We start from the raw sequence: 23,375 nt of genomic DNA, 5'->3' as shown, positions 1-23,375 counted from the left end.
TTGCTTTCAGGGACAGATGCGGAGGAACCAGTCCAGTGAGTATTTTTTTTTCTTCCTGACCTTTTCTTTATCTGTGTTGCTACATGACTGTGAAGGATGAAGTGGAGGGGGGCTCGACTGCACAACTCCTCGACCACGTTTTTCCTGGCCCGGGTTGTTTTTAAAGGGGTTGTCTTTAAGAGGGAAAATCCAGAAATCTAGCCAAAACCAACACATCCCGAGAAAAAGTAAATAACTGTTCCCTTCTATAAATCTGAGCTCGGTGGATATTTCCCTCCAATGGTACAAATAAGATTAATTGCTTAATTAACTGTTTATGTTTGGACATGTCAGAAATTATCTTTTCCCTTCTGCAAGCTGGCACAGTTGTGGGAGTTTTGCTGAGTTTGTGTATGTCCCCAAGAGCTTATGAAAACGTGTTTGTTGTACTCCACAAGGTCTTTGATAAAAGAAGCGTAAAAGCACTGATTATTCACCCAGAAAGTTTTTTGTTAATCTTCTTTTCGTCTTGTTTTTCTTCATATTACTTTGTTTTTATAGTCAGTGTTTGTATGAGGCTTAATGATAATCCCATTTGCTTTCTGCAACCCACACACTGATAGCATTTACATCAATTTGCAAAAATTAGTAGCATTGATAGATGTATACTTTACATGCGCTCAGGGATCACAGGAGTGTCTACAGTAAGGTCTAAGACTAAGGGTTTCGGTGAGTATTTTTTCACTACAGTAGTTGGCCTACAACCCTTCCTTCCCCTCCACTTTTAAAAAGTCTTCCACAGCCCTCATCGCTCTCCCTTCCTGGGAGCCTTTCACACAGCTTCTGAAGCCAGCTGACCCCCCAGCTAACATCACTGACTCACTGCAAACTTTCAGTTCCTAAATTTGAAGGACTTACATACACGCGTGGTTTTAAATCTGGGTCCTCTCAGTTGTACCTTCTTACTTCTGGTGCTTGAAGTGCTGCTTCAGGTCGCTTATATGGATCTTTTCAATGTAAGGTAACGCTTTAAAGCAGGGGAACAAAAGAACAGGGGATTTCCTGATTAGTTGCTCATCCCCTGTTTTAAAGTGGTACCACCATATTGAACATACAGCATAACCTCCTGTGTTAACTCTTTTGCAGTATTTGGATGAAAGTTCAAAAAAAACATTTTACAAAGCAGAAATAAGAAAATTAAACACCTGTATCTAACCTTACTGCAAATATATATTTTTTCAGTGGTACTGTAGGTGGTGGTTTAATTTTTTTTTTAATGGGAAAAAAAATCTGGTTTAAGGTGTAATTTTCAAATATCTTTTTTTAAATTTGATTTTGAGTAACTTGCTGTGACTGTGTATTTGCTGTCATCACTCTGTTAAGAACAGCGGGCCTGACTTTTCTGTTTGTTTTTCTCTTGCTTCAGGTGATGAGCTAGGAAAACCCAGAGTGCCAACATCATTCGAGTGAGTACTGGAGTAAAACATCAAACCTTTGCCTGCTCAGTGCCAATGATCATATTTTTCTTTATGTTTGCGCCATCTGTGAATATTTCAGTTATTATTATTATTATTACCTCTGCCAAGGAGGTTATGTTTTTGGTAGCATTTATGTCTGTGTCATTCTGTCTGTAAACACAATAGGTCGAAAAGTGTTAAAGGAACTATTGTAAAACTTTTTTACAGTGTAGAGTGGAGTGATGTTAACCATCCACTGAAAGTTGGCTTACATACACCAAAAGGTCAACTTGACAAAAAGAAACTATGCTTCTTACAAGTGTGGTGTGTGTTGGCAGCATATAGAAAGTACCATGCAAAGATTCAAAATAAAAAGATTTAAAATATCATGTCACAGTTGACTTCTAACCTCTCCTTCAAGGTCAGTAGATTGTGATCTGAAGGTCAAAGTGATAAATAATGCTATATAGACCTATTTAAAATCTGTCATGCTGCTCTTATCTGATTTTTACCGCACTACAGAAGAACAAAGAAAACAAAATGAACATATCCAAAATAAAATACTATTCCCTTAAAAGTAAACACTGTCCAGAGAGTGAGCTGCATTGGTGGAGGTTTCGCGCTCTCTGAGTGCTTCTTGTTTTACTCTGAATCCAAATGTGCTGCTTTGTATTAGAAAGGTGACGTCCGTTTATTTGACTTTCTCTTTCTCTCGTAACTACGGCAGGCTGACTAACAACGACCTTCTGTCTCTGGATCCTTTAAGTCCAGCTCAGGCCGTCGGATCTTCCTCTGCTGTGTCATCATCGGCAGGTAACCCCCAGACAGCTTGTGTTTGAAATGATTTGTTACAGCAGAAGCATATAATTAAAGTTTATCACTTCCTGCAAATATTAAAAGTATAGAAACTGGGTAACAGTGAGTGGCAAATGAGTAGTGATGTTCCGGTGGTTGGCTGTCCAGCGGGCACCGTGTGGGGTGGGGTCTGGCTTCATATGAGAATTAGTGCCTTATTTCTGCCTTATTTCCATAATAAAAAAATAAAACGTATTTTATTTTTATATTTATTACTATAAAGGTAGAAAAGTTGCAGTTGAATGTTATTTAAATTAGAGAAATGCCAATCCTCTTAGTAAAACTTCTGCATGCAATGAACCCAGGGGCTGCTGCAGACTGAGAATGCTTTTCAAATATTACCTCTGGTTACATGAAAATCTGAATAGTCTAACTTCAACAAGCAGCTATGGTTTTCACTCATTAACTTGTTGCTCTGTTTTTTCTTCAAGCTACTTAATTTGAAGCCTCTCCTTTAGTTGAAACAGAAGCCTAAAGTTACCAAATTATTAGAGTGTGTAGGCTTTTTTTCCCCACTTTGCATTTTCCGGGTGTAGTTTTTCACCATTGTCTGCAAATTAAAACGTCACTCCGACCTTCCGGCAAGAAATTTGAGTGCATTTAACATCACCACATTCACCAACATTTAGCTTGTTTCTCATGGATTTACATGTGCAACACCAATGTTTAAAGAGAGTGACATTGTCATTGACCCATTGCCTAGGTTAAGCATAATCCACAGTTAATTGGCACCTAGTTGGGGTCAGAGGGTCAGCTATAAAGCTCGCTGGCACGTATGTTGTCAAACAGAATCTTGTTACTGTCAAAGGTCTCGGCTTTAAAGTCAAAATAGCATCAAAAAGTGCCCTGATTAGGATACGCTGACGGGAATTAAGTCCCAGCTTTCAGCATGTTAAATCTCTGTGTGTACACAGCAGTGGTATTACCAACCCCATATGCACACATGACACATTAAACAAGTCTAATCTGAGAAGTATTTAAAGGTTTTTTTTTTTGTTATGTAAATATATATGGCATGTGTCTGTTTATTTTGTGGTCATGGATTTTATTGTGTGTTTTTATTTTTTGTCCATTTACTTTCTCCTTTTATTGTTTTATTATAATGTTGTTCTTTACATTTTTATTTTAAATGACCTGCTTTATTGTTGGCTTGATTATTTTCACCTGTTCTTGTCAGACCTTGCATCTATCTTCTTTTCAATCCCTCCATCTCCACCTTTTCTGGTGAATGACTCAGACTCAGATGTCTTTCTGCCAGAGACATCAGGTAAATTTTGTTTGCCCTGTTCATCAGAGAGTAGCTGAAATTGAGTTTTTTTCAAAGAGCACCAGACATCAACCGCTTTTATTTTTCTTTTTTCTTTTTGCATGGCATATATGTTTATATAAGTTTTTTTCATTTCATCTTAAGTAAACCTTGGAGTGCATTCTACTTCACATGCATGTGACTCATGCTGCCTATAATAATCAGGATGTGCTTCCATAAGCTTATCTAAAATCAGGGTCACCACCTGGCACATTTATTGCTAATAAGAGGATATGTTTTAGTTTCAAATATGCGTGGTATTTCTGTAAGAATGCGACAACAGGCTAGGCTACAGACTGTGGATACACAGAGTTTCTGTGTAACTAAAGCTCTTTGATAACTGTAGTGAATATTCACAGTCCTGTTAGCGCTACACTGAAGTGAATGTAACAATAGCCAGTAGATTGCCTTCTAGTAATTGAAGTTTACTAAAATTTTAAGCAACTGTAAAGAAATGTAATTCTTAATAACAATTGTAGATGATTTTCATGTCAACAAAAAGTCACGCATTAACTTGTGAAAACAGTTTAATCACTTCTTTTGTGAAGAAGAAAAGATATGCATTAACTTTCACAAGTTAATACGTTATGTGTCAAAAGATCATTGAACCTAGAGACAGCATAAATCAAAATTGGTTACACTTTAAAATGAGTTTTTCATTTTGGATCATTAAAGTCTTGGTATACCCACCGCTTTGTCAGCAGCAGCACATCACGCCAGGTTAGAAAAATTGAGAGTTGCACAACCGGCTGAAATGGTGGCTTGTGACAGCCGATGTAGCATTATTTAATGTTAACTTAACTGTTGTGTGGTGCAACTCGCCAGGGACCACACAGCAGGCATAAAAGGGTCGTTGTGCTCCAGTCACACTATGGAAAACAGTGATAGGAGGCTGTGGCATGACCAAAATTTATGACACAGGAGCTTGGCAACCTTGCTTTTATATAAGAATGTAACCAGAATACAACTAACTGTCAAATTAAGCTGAGTCCCCCATTCCAATGAGACAGGCAACAGCAACAAAAACCTCAATGAAATTGCTGTGCAACCACCGATTTTTGCTTGTTGCAAGAAAGTTGTTGTTTTTCTTCTTACTCCTGCGTGTCTGAGCCGTTACACAAAATAAGTCTCTCTCTATTCTTTGCTGTGTGGTTAAACAATCATATACAGGTACACTGACATTGTTCCTATATTTCTTCCCCAGTGCCCAAGTGGTCTCATTAACATGATGCAAAGTTTTAGAAAGATTTATTACAGGAACAAGATTGCATCACAAAACAGCCAAATGTTCAGTCAGGGCCTCTATAGTCAAAACAACCTACTTATTTCCACCAGCAGTAATTTATTTGGTGGTTTGACTCTGTCCTGAAACCTCCACACACATCCAGGCACTTACATCTGAAGTTGGAGGTAAAGAGAGCAGCAAGGCCACAGCGCAGCACAGAAAAGGAGACAATGACATCAGATCTTGACACTGATGAAGTCAGACACAGCATGAAAGGAGGAGCTGGGGTCGGGGTGGGTTGCAAAGCAGCTTGGAGTGTGCATCACAGTAAAGCAGCTTATACAGAGTGTCGTAAATGAGATTTGCCAGTTGGATGCTGATTGGTATCAGCTGAGCCATCAGCTGATGTGGGCTGGGATTGTGATCAGCTAAGCTTGACTTAATGTCCAACGTGAACTAGAGATGGACCGATCCGATATTAGGTATCGGTATCGGTCCGATACTGACGTAAATTGCTGGATCGGATATCGGTGAGAAATAAAAAATGTAATCCGATCCATTAAATATCAAAAAAGCACCTCACAAAACTTGCCACACAGCGTAAGTCGGCTCATAACCGTAGCACGTTGGAGCAGTGCGCTCACGTCATAGAGCTGCTGTGTGTATTTGTAGCCTCGCTAGCAATCCAGCATTTCATCTCCGAGGAAGTGATCCCAGAGAGAAGTAAAGCAAGTGTGTAAGTTCATCTCTGAATGTTTGTAAAGCGTTCCCACGTTAAGCAACAACCGATATATGGGCGACTGCCTCTCTCTCTCTCTCTCTGCCGCTACTTCAATCGTGAAACTGCTTAATGATCAGCTGATCGGCTTTTCTGTCGCGAGTCCGTCTCTCTTGTTTGTTTTGGCCCACTTTGCACCAGAAAGAGGAAACCAGCGGCTGAACAACAGCAGCACGTTTAAGCTTCACAAGCTGTTGTTAGAATTTATTTAATATTACTTTCTACACCAGGATCCTTTTCTCGTAGCTGACGGCTGGTAACTGTGCAGGGGCGGATCTAGCAAAGTGTAGCCAGGGGGCGATAGGGGCATGAACAGGGAAAAGGGGCACAAAGACATACTTTTCTTTCTTATTCTCATTTAAAATGTCTAGCTTTTAATAAATAATTATCTGAATCTTACACCCAAAGTTTTAATCTGATGTAAAATGTATAGAAGTCCATTACTGTATATAGTAACTGTTAAGTCTAATATACCCTAGTAAGCTATAGTACTTTTTCCTTTGGGAAGGTACCGTCTGTGCAGTCTGCAATTCTGTTGAAGAAAGATGTTGAATCTATTTAATTATTCTTGAAAAATAATTTAATTCTGTGCATTTTTTTCACACTGCATCAAATTAAAGTTGATTACGTTGATTAAGCATTATCAGGTGGAGGGTGGGGTGGTTCCTATTTTTTTTTGCTGGGAGTTTACAACCCTATTAGTTAGGTTGCTTAATATTTCTGCTAAGTACTCTTTAAAATACCAGAATAGGGAGGATGGAGTAGGTTTAAGTTTATTAGATTGATCAGTGTTGCTGAACTATGAAATATTTTGGGTGCAGTGTATTTTTTACATACAGGTATAACAGAATAGCTTTAGTGTTGTTGTTTATTTAAACTTGAGTATGAACTTATACAAAATGCAGCAAGATATTAAAAAAACAGTTTTATTGATTAAAAAAACACTATATCGGATTAATATCGGTATCGGCAGATATCCAAATTTATGATATCGGTATCGGTATCGGACATAAAAAAGTGGTATCGTGCCATCTCTAACGTGAACTAATGATATGCTCAGTGTGTCTGATTAGTCAGTCGACATAAAAGACGGTTAAAAAAAACTTTTTAAATTTGCTCAATTTTAAGTTATTGTTTAGATTGCAATGCATAGATGTCCCCATTCTCAGCTGATTGACTTGATGCTACTTTGAACCCATACTAATTCATGCTGGTATGTTTTTGTGTGTGTGTGTGTGTGTCCTGTTCTCACATTATTTCTAACTGTAAGGAAAATAATACAAATACCTGTTAACATTTAATATTATACATTATGTTAAAATATTTCAGTTTGAGGCAGTTTATTACTGTTAACTGTGTATTAGAGTATATCTGCTGTCTGTCCATCTAAACCCAACCACTTTGCATTTGTCATGTTTACCCTCCCACTGTCAATCACGTTGCCCCCTTCAGCTGAGACAGTGCCGCAACGGGAGCGCACTCCTCCCTTGGCAGAGAGCCAGCAGTCCAAAGATGTTTCCTCTTTCTCGTCATCTACGTCCTCTCCCTGGGATTCACCAGAAAACCCTTTTCAAGCACTTAAGCCCGTACCGGCGAGGGCCCAGAGCGCCCCCATCACCCGGCCAACTGAGCCAGTCGACCCCATCAAAAACTCAGACACACCCAGCCCTCCAAAGAGCGCCGACACCTTCTCCTCTGTTTCCTGGGCCCAGAGCCAGTGGATTGCCTTCAGTGATAATTTTGCTCCACCTCCATCTCGCTGTCAGGGCTCTGGGTCATCTGTGAAGGAGCTTCAAAAACCACAGTCAGGTTCCAGTAGGTCAGGTCACTTCCTGTCCGATGAGTCTGCTGATGCCTTCTACAAAGCAGCGAGCAGCCGAGATGACAGCAGCCTCTCGTTCACTGATGTCTTCTCTGGGGTTACAGATAGGGCCGCAGCTCCAACAAGCAAAATATTCAATGGTAACTGCTGCTAGAAACTGCTGCCTTTTGCCTGAGGTTTGCTGGATTATTTTGATATTTTCTTTTCATTTAACTGTAAGATTTTATTTTTGGTGCATTTATTTTATGATTAAGCGTGGAGGTTACATGTTATTTGCAAATGTTTTCTGTTGTTTTTGTGTTATTTTGTGTAACTCATGACTCAGTTTGCTTGTTTGTCTTTGGGTTTATTTTTGTGCCACTTATTTTGGAATGTCTTTTACTTGTTTTCTGTTGTTTTTGGTATTTAATTTTAATGTTTAATTTTTTTGCTGTTGTGTGTGTGTAAAAAAAAAAAAAAAAAAAAAAATGGTCATGCTGCATGAGTTTGCTGTATCTAACTATATGGATTTCACGCAATATAAAGATGTTTTTTTTCATACCCAGTTTTCATGCAGTTTAAATAGCACTGACCAGAACAAACATGTGTTTCTGTGTTTAGTGTCAGTACCAAACCGACCTACAACCCCTCTGGCACCTGGAGCTTTGGTGCCTCCTCCACGACCTTCCTCCAGGCCCAAACTCCCAGCTGGAAAACTCACAGGAATCAATGAAATTGTAAAGGAAACATATGTGTTGCATACATTTATTGCTGTTTAAATTATGTCCATATATTCTAATAGCAATCTATCTGAATCCCTTTAACGCAGGTACGGCCATTCAGTCCACCTAAAGCGTCTAGCCCTACTCCGACTGCACCCCTCGCCCGGGCAGAGAGCTCTTCCTCTTTGTCTTCCAACGCCTCACTCAGTGCTGGCAACACCCCCACTGTCGGTAGGAACGCTCCCTCAGTATACACCTATTTAAAGGCTCTTTCTTGTAATACTTTTTCTTTTATCCTCCTTTTCTTCAGCTCCTCACCAGTCTGTCACATTCTTTTGTCTTTGCAGTACAGTGTACACTGTCACCCCCCCACCCCCGCCCTCGCTTTCCTTCATTCACTCCTCTCCTTACAGGAGCTGAGCACACCTTTGCTCTCCCCCTCTCCTCCCCAGAGCCAGAGTTGCTCTCCCTCTCTCCTTTCTTTCCACTAAACCAAAGTGAGTCTTCCTTTCTTTTCTTGCCTCCTACCACTGTGGGTTTACTCTACATGCATTTCACTGACTTTTATCATCTTTATATGCAGTTATATCAGACTGATCAGCTCAGGGCTCACCTGCCATCATCATCACATATATAGGAACTGTGCTCTGCATCACTTCCTCACATTTCTTCTCTCTGGATTTTGTGTATCTCCTCTTTTCCCTCTTTTATGCCTTTAATTCGGCATAAAGAGGATGATATGTTCATAGCGAAGCTGCCTACCTTTGAGAAGCGGTGTGAAACTCCAGCAGGTATGGTTGAAGTTCATATTTGCGGGCTCTTAGCTAAAACTAACACCAGTCTGCTGAATGGGCCGGATGGATGGACAGTCCAATCTCTTGCTTTGCCGTGGTTGCAGTTTTCTGTCTTGTTTGTGAGTTTTGTTTTTGACATTTTAAGCCTGATTCTCACATTTGTGAGGAGCAGCTCCTAACCTGATAAATATTTGTTTGTTAAAATGATATAGTGAGGAATGTCTAAGATTGTCCTGACTGCCTAATAGTACTTACTACTTATAGTAATTTAACTTAAGCAGCACAAGCATCTAAAAAATCTCCCATCCTCTTATTGAAAAATAACAAAATATACTGATTTGCAGTGTATGATGGCTGACCTCATGAAATGCAATAATTTTATAGTGCACCTTTGCATGATCAAAAATTCCTAATTCTGATGTGAGTTTTGGGACTCTTGTGAAAGTCTGATCTGCAGCTGAGTCAACAGACCTCTAACTCTGTGCCTTTCTCGTTCTCAGGGACGTCTCGCGGTCCCAGCCCTGTGACCCTGGGATCCCAAGATGCTTTGCCCATTGCTGTGGCCTTCACAGAATCAGTTAATGCTTACTTCAAAGGAGCTGATCCCACTAAGTGAGTCTCACATGACCTCCTACTGCTCCAAGACCCGGACTTGGACCTGCGCTCATACAGACATTGTTTTTATTTGAAGTTGAACAATAACATGTTCAAGTTGGTGCTGTGAGTTATACAGTACACAGTGGTATACGTGGTTGTCCCTAGCCAAATGTGCAGTACACACTCCATGAGCCTTTGGACTGAGTGTTATCTCCCGTTGGCTCTGCATGTGTGGAATGTTTTGCGTTAGTCTGACACCATTCTTTCAGAGTGGATAACCTCCGTGGAGCAGATTATAGTCTGGGGCAGAGAAAACATACAGCCTTTTATTGGTTAACTGCTGTTAAATTGCTGCTGTGCAGAAGGCTTATTTTTGCAGGGATTAGCAAATGGAACATTTCATAAGCAATGCAGCAGAGATGGAGTGCAAGGTTGAGACCTACTGTGGGCCATTACCACCACAACTTAGGCCAGACTTCTGCTGAAAGTATACACCTCTCACCCCTACACTGGCTCTACATTAGAGCCTCAAAGTATATAGAATTTCTGAAACACAAATCTCCAACAAGAATATACAGTAAGAGAAAAAAATTTTTTTTTACCAAGCTGTGACATGGTTTTACACAAAAAATGTTTGCAAGCTATTCCTGTCTTTGATAGAGCTTTAGTTATTGTGGTTATTTAAAACATGAATTACTGGTGCTAAAGAATCACCTGCAATTAGACCCAATTTGTCATAGATTTTTTTTGTATTAAAGAAATGATTAGATGTTTGAATACATTCTCTAATTCCAGGTTCTCAAAGGTGTATCTTTAAATTTTATATTATTAGAGTAAAACAAATAGAAAATCTTTGGCTGGTGTACAAAACCAGGGGGCTGCTCGTTTTTCAGTTTTCTAGCTTTTTGGTGACTTGTAGAATATTCAAAAAGACTAACAGATGAAATCGGTATTAAAGATGATGTTCCTCAAGGACTTCTACACAGCTTGTAAATCATTTTGGGCTGTCTGTAATGCCATGTACTAGAAAGTTAAAATGATAATTGTCATGATGGCGTGTTGGTGATGGTTGTATAAATCATTATCTGTTTGCAGTGATGTGCGGTCCATTTTTGTGGATTTATTTAAAGAACTAAGCAAAAACAGTAATAGTAACTAACAGTAATGGATGAGCAATAAATAGTAGTGGCCAAGAAGAATTATTTAGGAGGATGTAATGATGTAGTGGAGAAAATCTGAATGAACGATGTAAATAGTTCACAAAGAATTTAGCCAACCTTTTAATTGTTAGCCAATAGTTGCTTTCACAGATATGAAACAAATTCCTCTGCAAATATTGACATTTTGATGTGCATTTTCACTGCAAAATGACATGGCTTTTTGGCAGCTTTGCCCTTCTGTAGGAATAGAGCCAGAATTTAACCATTTGGCAACTAATTGAGTCCCTTTATTGAGTTGCAGTCATTACTGCATACTGATTCCAATGTAACATGTCGGCAGTCTGTAAGTGTTTATTAAATCGATAGACTGCAATTATTAGCAAACCTTTGACAGTTTTTCTGAGAGTGATTGCTGTCGGCCGCATTTGTTTGGTGACAGACTTTTGCAGTCAGTCTCTGACAGCAAAAACCTCACTGAAGCCACCAAAAAGAATATATTGTTAGTTAAACTTGATGGATAAAAAGCTACTTTTTCAGCTGCTCCATTGTTGCAAAGGGTCACCACAGTGGGTGGTGATTTAATAGCTAGCTTAAATTTTAATATATGAAATTGAGTACATTAGTTTTTTTAGATTTTTCAAACAAAAATCCAAAAAACAAAAAAAATTAAATGTGGTTAACATTTAAATGGTTAGCTAAGTGTACAAATTAAACAGTTTGCTAAACCTAATGGTTAAACAATGTAAATTAGCTAGCTGAAATTATGAATAAAATGACTTAATTAATTAAATTAAAAGTAAGACTACCATTACAAAACAAGTTGTTAGATTAAAATAATTAAATGAATAACTCTTAAATGGAGTACTAGCCTAAAAAAAGCGAATATATGTCTGACACAGTAGCAGACAATAGAAGTATTTGATGAAAAATGTTAGGAGCCATGTTGGTCCTACTGGTTTTACATGGGACTGTTGTGCACTTTGGGAAAAAGTCTACTTCAGCTTAACATGCTAAACCATTGGTGGTTTTCTACAGGTGCATTGTGAAGATCACAGGAGACATGACACTGTCGTTTCCAATGGGCATCATCAAGGTGTTTACTTCCAATCCCTCCCCAGCCGTCCTCACCTTCAAGCTGAAGAACACCAGCAGGCTGGAGCAGATCCTACCCAACCAACAGCTATTATACAGGTGAGGTATCGAGAAAAAGCTAACAACAAGGTTTTGTTTTGCTTTATAATTAACTATCTTAGCTGAGCTGTTGAGTCGATAACTTGACAGTGATGGAGTGAAAGAGGACCTTGGACTCAGTGATATGAGCGAGAATCACAGAAATGCAGTCTGCGTCAGTGAGAGGAAATTCAATTAGTAATCTGACATGAACCTAGCATTAAGCTGTCAGGGAAGTATTTTCCACCAGACGTTAACAGCCAGGTTCTCAGCAGCCCGTGTCTCTTCAAAAAGATGCCTTAAATGGCAAAGGACAAAAAAAAAAAAGTCCACAGACAGTGCTTCATTCAACACTTTATTTGTTCAACATCTTATTCCACATCTTACTTCTTCAGTCTCAGGCAAAACTTTTTAATTAAGCTTCAATAAGGTACCAAATTAGTTGCCTCTATTTTAAAAGTGCCTTGTTCCCGAAAAGTAATGAAGAACCACATCTTTTTTCTGTTTATTTGAATATTTCCCGCTCTGGTTCCTCTCGGTTGTCCTCAGACCACATGGCAGGACTAATTGAATCAAATGGAATTCATGATTTAGTAGCTGGTTGGATATAACAGAGTCATTTTTTCCAAGCTATTGGAGCTCTACACACAAAGCCAAGAAGCTCAATGAATAATTGAGCCTGTGATTGTTATTACTTGTGTGTGTATGTGTGTGTATTCATCTTTCTGACTGTTTGGCTTTTTTCTAGTGATCCCTCTCAAAGTGACTCAGATTCCAAGGACTTCTGGTTTAACATGCAAGCACTGACATCCTACCTCAGAAAAGCCTCAGAACAGAGTCCTTCAGCTTCCTACTATAATGTAGACATCCTGAAATACCAGGTCAGTCAGCCAGAACTGCATCAAAAAAATAAACCAGATAAAATAATTGTATTTCAGGCTAAGACTTTTCTTTCTGAAAGGGAAGAAAAAGACTGCAGGATCCAGCGTTTATCAGCAGAGCATTGCGTGATCACGACATGATCAGTGTTAGTCCACTGAACCTGTCGGTATTTTAATGTTATGGGACGTGCTGGTGTGGGTTACTGTGGTCATAAAACATTGCATACCAATAAATAAGGCCTTTTGAAAAACACTTCCTTAAAAACTAGCATGATCATACATCCAACATAGCAGTCCAACAAATGGATAACACACAGAGACGTAATATTGTGAAAAGATTGATACTTATTCTTTATTGATGTGTCCAGGTGATGTCTGATGGGATCCATTCCACCCCGCTAAACCTGGCCGTATACTGGAAATGTACACCAAGTACAACAGACCTGCGGATAGACTACCGCTACAACCCAGAGTCCATGGACTCACCCAGTCCACTCACCAACGTACAGATCTTAGTGCCTGTTGATGGAGGAGTCACCAACATGCAGTCTCTGCCTAACTCCATATGGTGAGACGTAGTGCAGGAGAGCAACATGGAATTATTATGGGCCAGCAGTATTGATTGACTTGCACCCCCCCCTCTCCTGTTGTTGCTATGATACTGCCACCGTTGTGGCACTTTTGTCATGCAATGGCACAGAAGTCTTACATGAATGGTCAGATCTGATATTTTGTCACATCAAAATAATATAAATATTACTGTAAAATTAACGATAAATCATCAATATAGATGATTAGAAGATTAAAAATTTGCATTGTCTGTGAAAATAATATGTGTAAGAAACGTAGAGCGTCCACAAACTAAATCAAGGTAGCATGCACACATTAAAAGTCGACAAACAATGTACAAATATATGCAATAGTTTGATTTGTATAAAATATTTGTATATATTTGTATTTTAGGAATTCGGAGCAGAGTAAGTGTCTGTGGAGGCTGACTGACATCTCAGAAAAGTCTGAAAATGATGGTAAGAAATCTTTTATTCGTATTTATAAATGTGTTTGACATCAACGTTTGTGCAAAATCCTGCAGCAAGTACTGGATCGGTTCCTTGTAGGTGAGCCTACTCGTTTGTGTTTAACCTCAGGTGCCGGGTCCCTGAGGGCCAAGTTTGAACTGTCAAATGGCCCATCGCACCCCTCCACTCTGGCAGTGCAGTTTATGAATGAGGGGAGCACCCTGTCAGGTGTGGACATGGAGCTGCAGGGGGCCGGATACAGACTTTCCCTCAGCAAGAAGAGATTTGCCACAGGTGTGTAGAAAGCTTGATGGTCTACATGTACTAGGTGGCACTATTTAATGACTTAAATTTCACATCTTTTGTCTTCAGGGCGTTATATGGCAGATTGCTGAGGTGACCCATCATCGCGTTCGCCAAGAAACCCAAGAGCAAAACCTGCCGACTCACTCGCAAAGGCCCCCTGAACCTCTGGATCAGTTGTCACACCAAGGAAGCGAGACTCTCACTACAAAACAAAACAGCACTGAGTATTGAACACTGTTAAAAAGAAAAGAAAACTAAGATGAGATTTCAGGAAATGTGTAGATAAGTCTAATAATGCTTTCCGATCAAATCCTTTTTTGTATAGTCAGAAACAGTTTATGGCTCTATGTTGTATTTGAAATCATAAAAAACAGAAAAAAGTGCACTAACAATCTTTCAGATGCTCTTTTTGCTCTTATATACAATTTCCAAGAACTTGTAAGGAATATAAAAGAAAACAATTTCTCTCTTTCTCTGTCCAAACTGTAAATAATAATGCTGAATATTCTGCTCGACCACCTTTGACTCGGCTCACAAATCAGCTTCTTCACTTTCACTTTTTTTTTTTTTTAACTGGTGCAATGAAGGTAAAATCTGTCTTTAAACAGAACTCGCAGACTTGCAGCACAGGCTTAATCTTTATAAAATATCTTGCTTTCGGAAAATGCAAAAAAAAGAAGCAAAACCAATAATGATCTGACCTCAGTGCCTCCTCTTATACTGTGGAACAACAGGCAAAAAATTTCTGTTAGTGTTTGGGGTTTGAAGCTGCATTTCTCTGTGGTTGAATACCACAGAGTCCTTTTGAACAATCACCCTTATCGGTATCAGTGTGGTCATTTAAAAAAATTGAACTTTTTACTTTGTAAACCCCCCTTTTAGTCATGCCTTGTGTTTTTTAAGCCTTTTAATTGACTGTAAAACATTGTGTCAAAAGTCATATGTTTTATATATCTATCTATATATAGATAGATATATAAAAAAAATCAAGGGACATTTCTCCAAATTGAAGTTGGCGGCTTTTGTAAGAGCCGTCAGTGATTTATTTTTTAACATACTTCTGTGTTAATATTGAAATGTGCCTGAATCTAACTTTTATCTGTTCTGTTTTGTATGCAACAGCACAGTCATTGAGAATAGCACCAACAATGTGCCATCTGTGTCTTTGTTTGTTTTTTTACTCTTTTATTTGGATATCGAAGGGAAAACGTCTCCGTTTTGTAACGTGTCTTCCAGAAACGAATGATCATCTGGACTGAGTTTAATCATTGTGCTCTTTTATCAATTTTTAGCCTTTGAAGCTCATCTGATGGACTCTCTTACTCTCGCCACGCAGCAGACGATGTTGGTGAAAAGTAGCACCTTGAGGCCAAATTAATGATTGAAATGCCTTATTGTGATTACTTAATACCAAGTAATCCAGTGATACTGTCACACAGCACTGCCGTTGCCTCTGTCTTACATCGCTGGCCTGTCCTGCTTCTCACCCACAGTAAGCTGGGGGAAAAGTACAGCCTCTTGTAGCTGTGAACAACACGTGGATGTGTGGGGAAATGGCCACAACTGACTCTCGGTGCTTCATTCTTGTCTTTTACTAATGGAGGGATAGTGCTGTAGAGGCTGTTTTACTTCTTAACTGAATATTTTGCCTTTTGTTCTTCTTGTTTTTCCCCCCTCCCCTATCGACCTCATCCTTGGCATGGTCCTGAATTTGGTTGATGTGTTGGAATGTGATATGTTTGGAGAGATGAATGATAAGTTGCCTGAAAGCTGTGATTGAAAATTGCTGAAACCCCTAATGAGAGGAGTTTGATACACTGTGCAACACGTGGCCAGCTGACCTCTCGGATACGACTGTGTCCTCAGTGCTAAGGAACTGGGCTCATTGTAGATTTTGACTGGTTTACAGGTGATTTAGGCTCATGATGATACTTGATTCAAGTGTCTTGCTTGAAAACTTGTAGAAATAGAAGGATTCTTTTATTTCAGTCATCATATCTGGCCAGGGTGATTCATGTAATCATCTTTTTTTTAACTTTTGACTCTTAATGCCTTTAATATTAACTTCCTAAATAGATTAGGAAAACATTCATTTAAGTATTTGTAGAAATAAATTTTGTACCTGACTCTTTAATAAGCCAAATATTTTGAAGGCATTTAAAATGAGTTTACACAAAGTCCTGAAATTGTACTATCACATGTGTCACACTGTGTTCCCTCTGAATTTGTTGTATGATTGGTTTTAAAAAAAAAAAACAAGAGCAGGGAGATTCTGCATTCAGTGTCAGCAAGCTGGTTCTTGCTGTCCCTACAACACTCAAATTGTACCTACAAAGCTCCTTTTATGGTCACTTTCCACTCTTTTTCTTTATTTGTTGTATTAGACAGAGTTTAAAAAGAGCAAGATTGTGTAAATGATTCTCATATGTTTTTACCAATATTTCTGCCACTTTTTGTCTCTATTTTATGATTTCTTATTGTGCCTGTATTAAATGTATAATATATGAACATATACAAATATATGAAAATGACTACTTTAAATGTGTCCCGTGCGACTTCTTGATTATTGTATTTACTCAAACTGACACGTGAGCATGAATGTAGGGTTTTGCAATGCATTTAGTTAGCATACTTAGTTTTAGTTATTTTTACTCTCCTTTTTTTAAAATTATTGTCATGCGTTGGTATTTGTCAGGGATAAGATATAAAGTGGTTCAGTCCATCGATGCCTCATGAGGCAGATTGTGCTGTTCAATCTGACCAAAGTCTTGACAGAACATCTTCAGGGAGGAAATGCAGCATTTGGTGATGTTAAAAGATTCTATTCAATTCAATTTCAATTCAATTTTATTTATATAGCGCCAAATCACAACAGCCCCCTCAAGGCGCTTTAAATTGTAAGGTAGAACCTACAATAATATATACAGATATATACCCAACAATCATATGACCACCTATGAGCAAGCACTTTGGCGAAAGTGAGAAGGAAAAACTCCCTTTTAACAGGAAGAAACCTCCGGCAGAACCAGGCTGAGGGAGGGGCGGGGCCATCTGATGCGACCGGTTGGGTCTTCTTTCTAGGCTTGCGTAGTCATTGACTGCAATGAATGCAGTCAAGTATTAGAAATGTACTGTTATTTGAAAATTATTTTTGTTTGTTAATTATAAAATGCATATATATATATCTATATATATATATAGATATATATATATGTATATATGTGTGTGTGTATAAATATAAAAAATGTAATTCAGTACTGATAAACTCCTGGAATTAAAACAGAAAATCTTGATAATCTTATGTTTACATTTGCATGCCTCTATTTGGCAAATATACTTACTGTAGATAATTACTGCAACTTCACTACTGTACAATGTCAAACCATTAAACTATCGAAAAATCCCATTTTAATGCCAAATAGAAACACCTCTTTTGAGACGAGTATGATCTGTTCTCACAGTAATAAGCAAACCTCCTGTGAACATTTTATTCTTCGGTGCTGAGACAGATGGGTGTGCTTTAGTGGAAATTTGAGCTCAGTATGAAGGCTGAAAGATGTGAAAATCACACTGAATTGACTTGAACTGATAAATACAGTGCCCGGGGGGAGGAGGTAGTCTTTGACTGAAATGGCTCTGTAAAGCCTGCAACCCCTACCCCATCTGTCTAGCACTGCAAGAGAAAAACCAAAATCCATGTCAAAAAGTTTATATTAAAACTATCAGGATGCAACATGAGCATGAGATAAAGGACCCGGTTACACGCGTTAGTGCTTCCTCATGCAGTGCTTAGAAGGATGCAGGCATGACTGTGCGCACACACTCGACACTACATCAACACCTTGTGCGTATTTACACACTCAGTCATCCCTTGTGTCTCTCTGCCTGAAGACCTCCTCCTTGCTGTTTGAAATACAGCCTCTGAGCTGCCTGTTTCACAGCCACATGTGCGAGCCATCAGTGTTCACTCTGCTTCCCCCTGTCCGCCTCACTCAGACACAGAGGAAAAGATCTTAGGGTCTCTTGTGTATGATGTTATTTTCTGAAAGGCCAAAGTGAGATATGTGATCTGAAATTATATCCAAAAAGTGTGTTGGTCCATATGTAGACTCTTGTGTGTGGCCAGACAATGTGTACAGCAAGAGAGGATCAGTGGATCAATGTGTGTGGGTGTGTGGGCTGTAACAGGTAGGAAGACTAATAATGTGAGTGGGAGATCACTTGGGAAAGGCTTGATGTCTTCAGGGAGAAAAAAAAATTGCCTGTTTGTGGCAACCCCATGAAAAAGGAAGCCAGCCTGTGCCAGAGACTGCATGCCTTGGCACATCAGTGTGAGGCTGACTCAATCGCTTTTTTTGGTCTTTTTTTTAAGTGACTTATTGAAATTGTATTGAAGTTTAAAATGTGCAAAATAAAAGGCACTCCAGCTTTGAGTGAAAAGTGGGCACCATCCCGTTCAGCAATTGTTTATGGCAAATCTCCAGAAATAGATATGAATAAGCTATGTTGACATTTTGTTACATGAAACTTTACCTGAAGCTTTCTGGTTTGCCTTTGCAGTGCACGTGTAGTCCAAGTGCTACTGACAGTTGGAACAGGCTTTGGTTGCATGCAAGTACATAGTCCATGTGGAGCGTAATACATGGAAGACATTTGTTAAAATGCAATGGAAAATCATCAGCTATACTCTGATGAAATTTTTTTATGATTTAAAAAAAAATCTTTATTCATAAACATGCTTGGAGGATAAAAATGCAAATCTTAGCCTTGAGATGTGCTGGCTTCACTGGAATCCCAGAAAACATTGACCATTGTTCGCAGAAGCCAAGTCATCAGACTATCTGATCAAACATGGACACATTAACACACCGCTCACTTATAAAGTGATTAGCTTAATACACATTACTTTGTGTCTGGTGGTCCCTAGAGGACTTTCCAGGTTGTAATTTATATAAACTTCCTGACCCCCAAAAAAGTCACCACCTGGATTTAACTAGGCAAATAGTTCATTACTGATTAATATATTTTGGCTGGCAAACCTAACTGATGAGGTGAATAGAAGATTGGGTCAACCGACTACCTGAATATATTGACTGACCAGGTTTTTCCATCAGTGGATTTTTTCTTCCCTGATGACATGTGAATATTCCCAGATGTCAATGCCGGGATTCAGTGGGTTCAAACAGTGAAAAAGTGGTTCAGGGAGCAGGAGCTGTTACATACATTTCCATACACGGATTGAGCACCACAGAGCTGAGATCTTGACCCCGCTGAGAATCGTTGGGAGTTCCTGGGGAAGACTACGCAATAGTCCGACTCTCCCATCGCCAATATGGAAAAATGAATGCAACTCTGGATGGAAATAACTGTTGCTACATTATATAAAATGAGTGTTTGACTAATTTTTTAGTAGTGTATTTACCCAGCCAATGTCCATGAACAGTATCTTCAGCCTGATGTAGTGAAATTCACCATCCAGTCAGGGAGTAGACATATTTCCCTAGTGACCGTACGCTGTATCACGTCCAACATGGCGGGCAACTCGAGCAAGTGCGCGTGAAATCACGTGAGAAACTCTACTCTCTTTTCCAGATATGATCACATCTGGCTTAAAATGCTAACCAAAATAGCTGGAGTGGAAATGCCAAACTGAAGCCTTTAAAACAATGGTCCAAAAATAAATGGGTAACAGCACAGTGGAAATATGCTCTCTTACCAAGAGCTGGATGGGAAGATTGATAGTGTTCTCAATTGCATTTGACCAGTGCTGCTCAAACCCTGTCCACACCATATTATATCTCGATAGCAAAAAGAAGAAGGAAGGAAAAGAAAGAAGACAAGCGTATACAAGGATTTATATTCTGGGCTGCCTCTTGGTCAAAAGAATAGAGAACATTTTTGCTCTGGACGATTGAGCTGTCTGCGTCTGGTATTGGTTGTGAAAAACTTAATGTCACAACAGCCCCGTGCAACCGTCAGACCTGAGGGAGCATTTAGTCTTTGCTGTCCACCATCAAACTTCTGTTTGTCCAAAGGCCCACTGGAGCCATAGAGCTGAGTTATTCTACTATCCCGAAAAGCGAGACCCACATCAGTAACACTTATGCACAATTTATAATTGATGTGCCTATTTGATCTCCCTCTTCACCACGAGAAAAACCATCTGAATAAACAAGGATGGTGTAAGTTTACGGCATCAATATGCATTCCTTTCCTCTTCTTCTCGTGCTCGTACCAAAACCCAGCAGACCTTTAAGAATAACTCGAATCGTGAATGTGTCGTACTCACATGCGAGGCCACCTGTCATATTTTCCACTGAGCAAGCAGAACCCTGTCAACTGCTTCCCCCTCTCAAAGAAAATATTGAATGTAACTTGATAACAGATCTGACCGGAAGCTAAGAACAAAGAATTTTCCATTTTTATCCAGTTAACAGTAACAGACAATTACCTTTTTTCAGTCTGAGCCTGTAGAGCTACAATAGGTATCTAATATCTGAATTATGTATCTCGCACGGATGCATTCTTTCACAAACATAACCTGAATGTGAGATGGAAGTAATATAATCGAGCTTTGTAATTGGCCGATTTCAGAATTCCAATCAACCAATTGTGACTCCTTTTCCCTTCTGCTTCTTTGGACATTTAGATGTTGAGTCATGCAAACCGGTGGGCCTGGGGGCTCAGGAAAACATAATGAACTGTAGTGATTGTGTTTCTGCTACCTGGCGACTGCAAACACTAACAGAAATAAAGCCGTCGCTTCGCATGAGATTTTCCTTTATTGGTAGTAAAATTCAGATTCAGCAGGGAGATCTGCCCAGGAGCAGACTGCATTGCCTTATTAGCCCTGGGGAAAGGGAGTGGGCCCTTTCGTGCCATGTTCACAGAGGCACGTCACAGGCTATTTGTCATGGTACGCATGTGTGTCTTAGTGTGTGTATGTGGGGGAGGGGAAAACTGAAAAATGGTCACATCTCAATTCCTATTGCAGTTCTTCTGGTGCTTCTTTAGTGGCCTAGGACAATCGCATTTTCTTTGCTTTTTTATAAGATTTTAAAAATGATATTGGAGCACTTTGTCCCTTCAGATTAAATAAACTCATTTAGCTTACATAGAACAATATCACAAATTATAAATTTCACTCAATGGCTAGTGGTTAGAAAATTGGTGGATGGATGGATGAGCTCTACAAAATGTCCCTTTTGGTGCACCCTTAATTTGGATTAGAAAGACTCTCCCAAAAAGCTCTGTAACTGAGATGAGGGTATAAGAGACAAGCAATCGATTGCAAATATGTATGAAAAATGCAGATCCTGATAAAAAACTCAACAAACTTGAAGACTTAAAGGTACAGTCCGTTTTTTTTTAGATTCTTTAAAAGAAGAAAACAATATTGTGCTGACTTATTGTCAAAATAACTTATTGTCAGCAAATTAGGCATGTGAACCTCAAGTCTCCAAACAGCTTATAGCGAGCTAGCTGAACAACAGCAGCTAGTTATAAGCAAACATTATGCCAGCTAACGTTAGGCTTGAGTGTCACACGTTTCTTCTCATAAACCTCTCTATATTCTGTGCATTCTCAGATCGTATGAGAGTTTATTCAGTGTCATAGTCCAACAGTGTTAGATCCATTTCAAAGAAGGTTTTGCTAACATTGGCTAACAGTAGCTGACAACATCAAAAACAGCAGCGCTTTCCAACAGAAAAGTCAGGATATCCTCAAAATCTCACCTCAGTATTGCTGTCAGTGGACATAGGTGAGTGTCACTGACTTATTAAAATTTAACACAATGTAACTTTGGGATCATGTATTATTAGGAGTGGTAGGTGTCAACTCATCGTATCCAAGTCACCAAACTGGACCTCTTGACCATGTTTGCAATATTAGTGCCATTTGGAGGACACAATTAGCACAAAACGAAAGACCCAAGAGGTGAAATGAACCAGTTTTCTACCCTATAAAGTGTTTTAGACGTCAGACAGGAAATGATGGAAGGATGGATGAATTCGGGCTATTTATATGTGTGGCATATAATCCATTGCATGGGCGTGGCATCATTTCTTACCTCTTTTCTCTGGATAGCCTTTTGGAATATTGCCACTTTGTGACTATTTCTGATTGAAAGTGACAGTCTAAATGCTGCAAAGATATGTTTTTGAAGGATGATGACAGAGCTGAAGTGAAACGAAGCATAAGCCCCGGGGATCAATACACCCCAGAGTGAGTCAACAGGAGACAGACACACACACAAAACTTTCCTTCCTTCCAGAGAGGAAATGTTCACTCCATAAATATTTGGAGTTTGCTAATTGAAAGAATCTGCGCAGCTTAAATTCTGGGAGGTTCTTTAAACACTGCGCTCATATGGATCCTTTGTATCTGTCCCCTTGTTCTTTAGCGCCAAGTGAAATGAGCTGAGGCTGTGGTAAACAGACAGACGCACATTCGAGGACACAGATACACACGCAGGTTAGATTTAATCAGCTATTGGTATTGTGTGTTTGATAGTCGGTTGTTATCCGACTGAAGACCCTTTGTTTTGCTTTGCCATCAGTGGCGCATTATCCTCGCGTTGTGACTGACAGGCTGGTTACACGCAACACAGCGTAGATGTGCTCAGAGTAGGCAAATTCAAGCTGCCCTCTGGGGGAAAGGCAGGACTGCTTGAAATTCTACTGAAAAACATGTTTGCATGTGACTGTGTTTGTATTCAGAATGAAAATTTTATGAACAAAGGTGAGTTTTTTTTATTACTGTAGTACTCACAGACACAGATCTGCTACAGCCTATGGACAACTAAAGTAGAGTATGGAGGAATAATAATAATAATTTATCCTACGACAAATATGATAAAAAAGGATTAAAAAGGATTAAAAGGCTAGCTCATCTTTGTACTACAGGGTGATGTTGTGGTAAGCCTTTCCACTTAAGATGCAAGACTTCAGCGCAAGCCATTGTTGATTATCAGCAATGCATTACAGCAGAGCCAGTTTCACATGAGTCTGTGTGAAATGATATGTGGATGATTTTCTATGCAGGAATCTCTCTTTGTGTTAATAAGTCATGGTCTCTAGAGGCTGGTGTCAGTCTTCATATCTAACCAGAAAGGCCAACACAATTTAAGTAGTTAGGGTTAGTAGTTAATTTGTAACCTGTCCCCTATAAGAGTCTTCACTGTTATCCAGTTTCCAGCCAGTATACCTCTGCATTCACAGCGTGGTCCAGTTTAGAGAAGGGTTTTATTTTTTCAACATGGTGGGAAAGTGGCCTGCAATGAAAACCAAAAAGGGTGGAAATCTACACAGGATCCCAGTGGGAA

The 23,375-nt window shown here is 39.2% G+C and overlaps 1 protein-coding gene across 2 annotated transcripts in view; it reads left to right on the top strand.

Moving 5' to 3' along the window:
• The window catches only part of fcho2 (FCH and mu domain containing endocytic adaptor 2), a 47,753-nt gene extending 31,162 nt beyond the window's left edge, over nucleotides 1-16,591 (top strand). The window contains exons 15-27 of one of the 2 annotated variants that reach the window (XM_031734599.2): nucleotides 11-35; nucleotides 1,406-1,445; nucleotides 2,164-2,249; nucleotides 8,023-8,138; nucleotides 8,231-8,354; nucleotides 8,855-8,914; nucleotides 9,418-9,529; nucleotides 11,710-11,865; nucleotides 12,593-12,725; nucleotides 13,094-13,293; nucleotides 13,689-13,753; nucleotides 13,874-14,038; nucleotides 14,117-16,591. In XM_031734599.2, the coding sequence (XP_031590459.1) occupies nucleotides 11-35; nucleotides 1,406-1,445; nucleotides 2,164-2,249; nucleotides 8,023-8,138; nucleotides 8,231-8,354; nucleotides 8,855-8,914; nucleotides 9,418-9,529; nucleotides 11,710-11,865; nucleotides 12,593-12,725; nucleotides 13,094-13,293; nucleotides 13,689-13,753; nucleotides 13,874-14,038; nucleotides 14,117-14,139 (1,305 nt within the window). In that variant the 3' untranslated portion in view covers nucleotides 14,140-16,591. The remainder of the gene's footprint in view (nucleotides 1-10; nucleotides 36-1,405; nucleotides 1,446-2,163; nucleotides 2,250-8,022; nucleotides 8,139-8,230; nucleotides 8,355-8,854; nucleotides 8,915-9,417; nucleotides 9,530-11,709; nucleotides 11,866-12,592; nucleotides 12,726-13,093; nucleotides 13,294-13,688; nucleotides 13,754-13,873; nucleotides 14,039-14,116) is intronic. The other variant, XM_031734600.2, reaches the window with a different exon arrangement.
• The last annotated feature ends 6,784 nt before the right edge of the window (nucleotides 16,592-23,375 follow it).

The sequence above is a fragment of the Oreochromis aureus genome, linkage group 7 (genome assembly GCF_013358895.1).
Source record: "Oreochromis aureus strain Israel breed Guangdong linkage group 7, ZZ_aureus, whole genome shotgun sequence".
Lineage (NCBI taxonomy): Eukaryota > Metazoa > Chordata > Actinopteri > Cichliformes > Cichlidae > Oreochromis > Oreochromis aureus.
The sequence above is the reverse complement of the archived record's forward strand: the minus strand, read 5'-3'. Positions and strand labels throughout refer to the sequence as shown.